This window comes from Myotis lucifugus, unplaced genomic scaffold, assembly GCF_000147115.1.
Source record: "Myotis lucifugus unplaced genomic scaffold, Myoluc2.0 scaffold_197, whole genome shotgun sequence".
Classification (NCBI taxonomy): domain Eukaryota; kingdom Metazoa; phylum Chordata; class Mammalia; order Chiroptera; family Vespertilionidae; genus Myotis; species Myotis lucifugus.
The window spans coordinates 1,699,943-1,705,219 of NW_005871245.1; the positions used below are offsets into that span (position 1 = coordinate 1,699,943).

The window sequence follows — 5,277 nt, forward strand, 5'->3', positions numbered from 1 at the left end:
ATCATGTGAAGCATTACAAGATCCGAAAGCTGGACACGGGTGGCTACTACATCACCGCGAGGGCCCAGTTTGACTCGGTGCAGGAGCTGGTGCAGCACTACATGGGTGAGGCGGGCCCCTGGGGCTGTCCCGTGCTGCAGATCCCCACCCCAGCCCACTGTGCCAAGGCCCAGAGGAGGGTCTCCCAAGCGGGAGTGGCAGGCCAGGACCAGAACCCAGTCTAGGCTCTCGCCCGGGATACTGCTCCGTGGATTCCAGAGGAAACAGGCGTGGGCCGTTCATACCAGAGCAAGGGCGCCCCCCTAATGTCTGAGCCGGGTAGGAGGCAGAATAGCACTGACGTGGAGGATGGGCTGCAGGGTTAAGGGGAAGGCGGACTCATGCCCAGGTTTCTGCTTTGGTTGATGAGGGAAAGGATGAGGGCCATGGAAGAGTGAGGGTCCCATGTCCACATCTTTGAGTGGAATCGTCAACTCCATTTCCACCTGTCAGAATCCCACCTTCCTCTTGGAGCCCAGCTGGAGGCCACCTTCCATGGGAAGTCCCCAGTCCTTACAGGGGTCACCTCGCCCTCTTGATGCACCTCCTTCTCTGGGCACCAACATGTTCACCTCCTCAGTGGGCTGCGCTGCCTTCTGCCCTGGCCTGTGACCTCACCCGTGGCCTGGTCCCTTATAACTGATCTTGGAGACTGAGGTGGGATGAGGAATGTGGGCCGGTCCAGCCCGACCGTGACCTCCAACACCCCGCTCCCCAGAGGTGAACGACGGTCTGTGCTACCTGCTCACGGCGGCCTGCACCACCATGAGGCCGCAAACGCTGGGCCTGGCCAAGGACGCCTGGGAGATCAGCCGCAGCTCCATCACGCTCGAGCGCCGGCTGGGCACTGGCTGCTTCGGGGACGTGTGGCTGGGTATGGAGGCCCCGGGGCCGGCTGGGCACTGGCTGCTTCGGGGACGTGTGGCTGGGTATGGAGGCCCCCGGGGCCGGCTGGGCACTGGCTGCTTCGGGGACGTGTGGCTGGGTATGGAGGCCCCCGGGGCCGGCTGGGCACTGGCTGCCTCGGGGACGTGTGGCTGGGTATGGAGGCCCCGGGGCCGGCTGGGCACTGGCTGCTTCGGGGACGTGTGGCTGGGTATGGAGGCCCCAGGGGCCGCCCCAGGGCTCGGGCTGGCGGGAGCCCGTCCTGAAGAGCCTTGGGCGCCGGGCAGGCACGTGGAACGACAGCACGAAGGTGGCGGTGAAGACGCTGAAGCCGGGCACCATGTCCCCGAAGGCCTTCCTGGAGGAGGCGCAGGTCATGAAGTTGCTGCGACACGACAAGCTGGTGCAGCTGTACGCCGTGGTGTCGGAGGAGCCCATCTACATCGTGACCGAGTTCATGTGCCACGGTGAGCGGCGGGGTCAGGGCGCGAGGCCTGCGGGCGGGGTTTGGGGTGACGTTAAGGTGAGTGTCTATGGGGCAGGGACTTGGGCAGCGATCTGTGCTGGGAGGATGTACCCTGCGGAGGATCGGAGAGAGGCGCTGAGAAGGGAAGCCACGTGACTGCTGGGACTGGGGGCGGGGCCAAGTTAGACCAGGTGGGGCCTGGGACTGGGGGCGGGGCCTCTGGCGTGAGGTGTGGTCAGCTGGTGGGTGGGCTTGGGGCAAGTGAAGGTGGCATCGTGATGAGATAGGGTCTGGGACAGAGTCTGAGTGTGGCATGTCCAGGGGTGACGTAGGAAGAGAAGAAAGATGTGGGAGAGTCAAGATATCTGTGGAGGGGGATCCGGGTGAGAATTGTGAAGGGTTGAGGTACCTGGCGGGATCTTGAATGGGGGCCGATCTAAATGAGTGGGCTGGGAGCCTGGGCTGGGGCTATAGGAGAGGGTTCTCGATAGGGGAGGGGCCAAGGGAGACCCGGCTGGCCTGGAGCTGGCGGTGGGGTCTTTCTGCTGATTGTCGGGGTTCCTCTCCCCAGGGAGCTTGCTGGAGTTCCTCAAGGACCGAGAGGGCCAGGATTTGATGCTGCCCCAGTTGGTGGACATGGCAGCCCAGGTAAACTGGGACCGCAGCCGTCATTTCTCAGATCCCCCTCCTATTAACCTTCCACAAATCCTTGTGCCCTGAAAGCCCTGTGCCCTTAAACACAGCGTATCCCTGGCCGTGCAGCCCCACCCACTGCATCAGCTGTGCGAACTGAGGCCGGGCCCTGGCTGCCTCTGAGCCAGTGCCTTGCAAAGTTGGTTTTTCAAATGACCCGTCACATAGCCATGGTGTTCCCATCTCTCCCTACCTTGGCCCGCAGGTAGCCGAGGGCATGGCCTACATGGAGCGCATGAACTACATCCACCGGGACCTGAGGGCAGCCAACATTCTCGTGGGGGAGCGGCTGGTGTGCAAGATCGCTGACTTTGGGCTGGCCCGTCTCATCGAGGATGATGAGTACAACCCGCAGCAAGGTGCCCGGCCTCATCCCACCTCAGGGCCTCACTTACTCAGGAACCCTCCCCCCTTCCCATCGCAATGTAGTGTAAGAGGCAGCTCTGGGTTCAGATCCAAGCTCCTCCACTTATCAGCCATGTGGCCTTGGGCAAAGTACCTACTATGTGTTAGGTACTGCTAGAATTCTCAAGAGAAAGACAGTAGGCATCATAGCATGAACTCTGTAGCCAGACTGCCTGGGTTTGAATCCTAACCACCTATAAACTGTGTGGTCTGCCTCCTTTTCCTTATCTGTGCAATATGGATAATAGTATGTATCTCAAGGGGTTTTTGTGAGGCTTAAATGAGTTAATGCATGTAAATCACTTAATGCAGTACCTGGCATGTAGGAAAGGCTATATTGCCAGTCCTCGAATAATGTCCATTTGTTCACATCGTTTCTTATAACATTGATGAGAAAAAAAATAATTCCCAGGCTTAGGCCACTGTCTGTGTGGTTTGCACATTCTCCCCATGTCTTCGTGGGTTTTCTCCTGGCCCTCTGGTTCCCTCTCTCACCCCAAAGCTGTGCATGTGAGGTGAGTGGGCATGTCTACATCGGCTCTGCCTGAGTGAGCGTGCATGTGAGTGCAGCCTGCAATGAAAGGGCGTCCTCTTCAGGGTGGGGTCCCAGCTTGTACCCTGAGCTGCCTTCTGCATGCCCCTTACTGGGGATCGAGCCCACAACCTGGGTATGTGCCCTTGACCAGAATCTACCCTGAGCTGCCTTCTGCACGCTCCTTACTGGGGATCGAGCCCACAACCTGGGTATGTGCCCTTGACCAGAATCAAACCCGGGACCCTTCAGTCCGCAGTCCAACATTCTATCTGCTGAGCCGAACCGGCCAGGGCAAAACACCATTCTTTTCATCCAGCTGTTCCCAGGGATCCCCCTCACTAACTTTCCCTTCTCCTCCAATCTCTCCAGGGGCCAAGTTTCCCATCAAGTGGACAGCCCCAGAGGCGGCCCTTTATGGCAGATTCACCATCAAGTCAGATGTGTGGTCCTTTGGAATCCTCCTCACTGAACTCATCAGCAAGGGCCGAGTTCCTTACCCAGGTTTGCTGGGGACGGGGAGGTGGGAGAGTGGTCATGGGGAAGGGTTGCCTCCTTGATGCTTCTTTGGGAGAGGCTGGGCCCCCTGACTGACGGAGCCCCATCCTCTAGGCATGAATAACCGGGAAGTGTTGGATCAGGTGGAGCATGGCTACCACATGACGTGCCCCCCGGGCTGCCCAGCATCCCTGTACGATGTCATGTTGCAGACCTGGCGTCTGGATCCGGAGGAGAGGCCTACCTTCGAGTACCTGCAGTCCTTCCTGGAGGACTACTTCACCTCCACAGAACCCCAGTACCAGCCTGGGGATCAGACATAGCTGGTTTGGGCATCTGCCACCTCTCTGAGGGTGCCCACCAGCCCTTTTCAATCCCCAGGGCTCTGGTCCCAAAGCCCCCAGGCTTAGAGCCCTATAGAGTCCTAGCCTGTCAGAGCAAACTGTTTGCTCTGACGCCATCAAGGGCAACCCACTCATTTTAAAGATAGACAAATAGAGGCTCAGAGATGATCCCTTACCCAGTGTGGCCCAGGCAATATTTCTCCCTCCAATTTAGGACCCTATATGCTTCTAGTCTCCCTACCTCCCCCCCCCAAAAGAAATACTCAGACCTTGTCTAGTTATTTATAAAACTATATCCTTTCCCTCGCCTCCTACCCCTGCATTCCTACCCTGCCATCCCACCCTGGTCCAGGACCCCAGAATTCAACTCCAGTCATCTCTTGTGTCTGTAAGTTACAAAGAGAGGGAAAAACTTACCTGGATCCCTTTCCTGTGGAATGTACCCTGTAGTCCAGGACTGGGGTCCAAGGCCCAGATTGAGGGAGAGGATTGCTGAGGGCTTATCCCCCCCCCCCCGAGTCATGTGTGTATGTGTATTGATTTTGTAAATAAGAAAAATGACAATGTGAATCCATGAGCTATGAAGATCCCTTCCTTTGGGAGGGAGGATGGTCAGTGGGAGGTGAGTGGGGCTGCTTTGGCTGCTGGGAAGAGGGAGGACCCTGAGAGCTAATAAGCACAGGGTACCCCAAGGTGTGTCTTAGGACACCCAAAAGTCCTATGCTCGTCCCCATTGAGTTTAGAACAAGTCCAGAGATGGCTATAGAAGACAGGCAGTTGGAGATCAAAATGTCACCTTCATTACTACCGTGGTTTTAGTTTGTGTGCCGTGGGCTTGCTAATTCTTTACTTGATCCTACAGATTTACTGTTCTTCACAGGCATAGCAGCAGGCCTCCCTCAAAAGGGGCAGTGGGGGAGGTTCACAGTGGACCCTCTGCAGCTCCCCAAAAGAAGACAGAGGGAGGGGAGAGGGGAGGCCTGAGAGTTAGTCCAGCTCACTGGGTCTCACCTGGACAGCTCTGTGCTCTAGGGGGTTTTGGAGAGGTTTGGAGGCAGTTTTGTTTGTGATGATGACCAGGGCCTCCCGTCAGGGAGGGGGCAGGGATGGAAGGTGTTCAACAACCGGCCGTGCGCATGTGCAGTGAGGCATTGTCCCACCCCCAGGTCCCCCTTCGAGGCACTCTGACAGCTGATGTGCATCTACATGGAAACCAGAAGTAAGGATTTCCACCTCCACCGTCAGGAAATTGTTGACCCCCTGACTTACTAAGAGGGTGGACAGGGCTAGAGGCTGGGCGCTAGGAATCACTGCTGTAATTGGCAAACAATTACAGAGCATTAAATTTGCGAAGGCCCTTTGCTAGGCGGGATCCCAGGAACACAAACGTGAACAAGACCAGTCCTTGTCCTGGA

General features: G+C 57.5%; 1 protein-coding gene across 1 annotated transcript in view; it reads left to right on the forward strand.

The window, feature by feature from the left end:
- FGR (FGR proto-oncogene, Src family tyrosine kinase) overlaps positions 1–4,437 on the forward strand; it is a 10,439-nt gene extending 6,002 nt beyond the window's left edge. Inside the window, exons 2-8 of the mRNA XM_006097316.3 lie at positions 1–105; positions 758–913; positions 1,212–1,391; positions 1,962–2,038; positions 2,289–2,442; positions 3,393–3,524; positions 3,633–4,437. Of these exons, the coding sequence (XP_006097378.2) occupies positions 1–105; positions 758–913; positions 1,212–1,391; positions 1,962–2,038; positions 2,289–2,442; positions 3,393–3,524; positions 3,633–3,841 (1,013 nt within the window). The 3' untranslated portion in view covers positions 3,842–4,437. The remainder of the gene's footprint in view (positions 106–757; positions 914–1,211; positions 1,392–1,961; positions 2,039–2,288; positions 2,443–3,392; positions 3,525–3,632) is intronic.
- Positions 4,438–5,277: the final 840 nt, after the last annotated feature.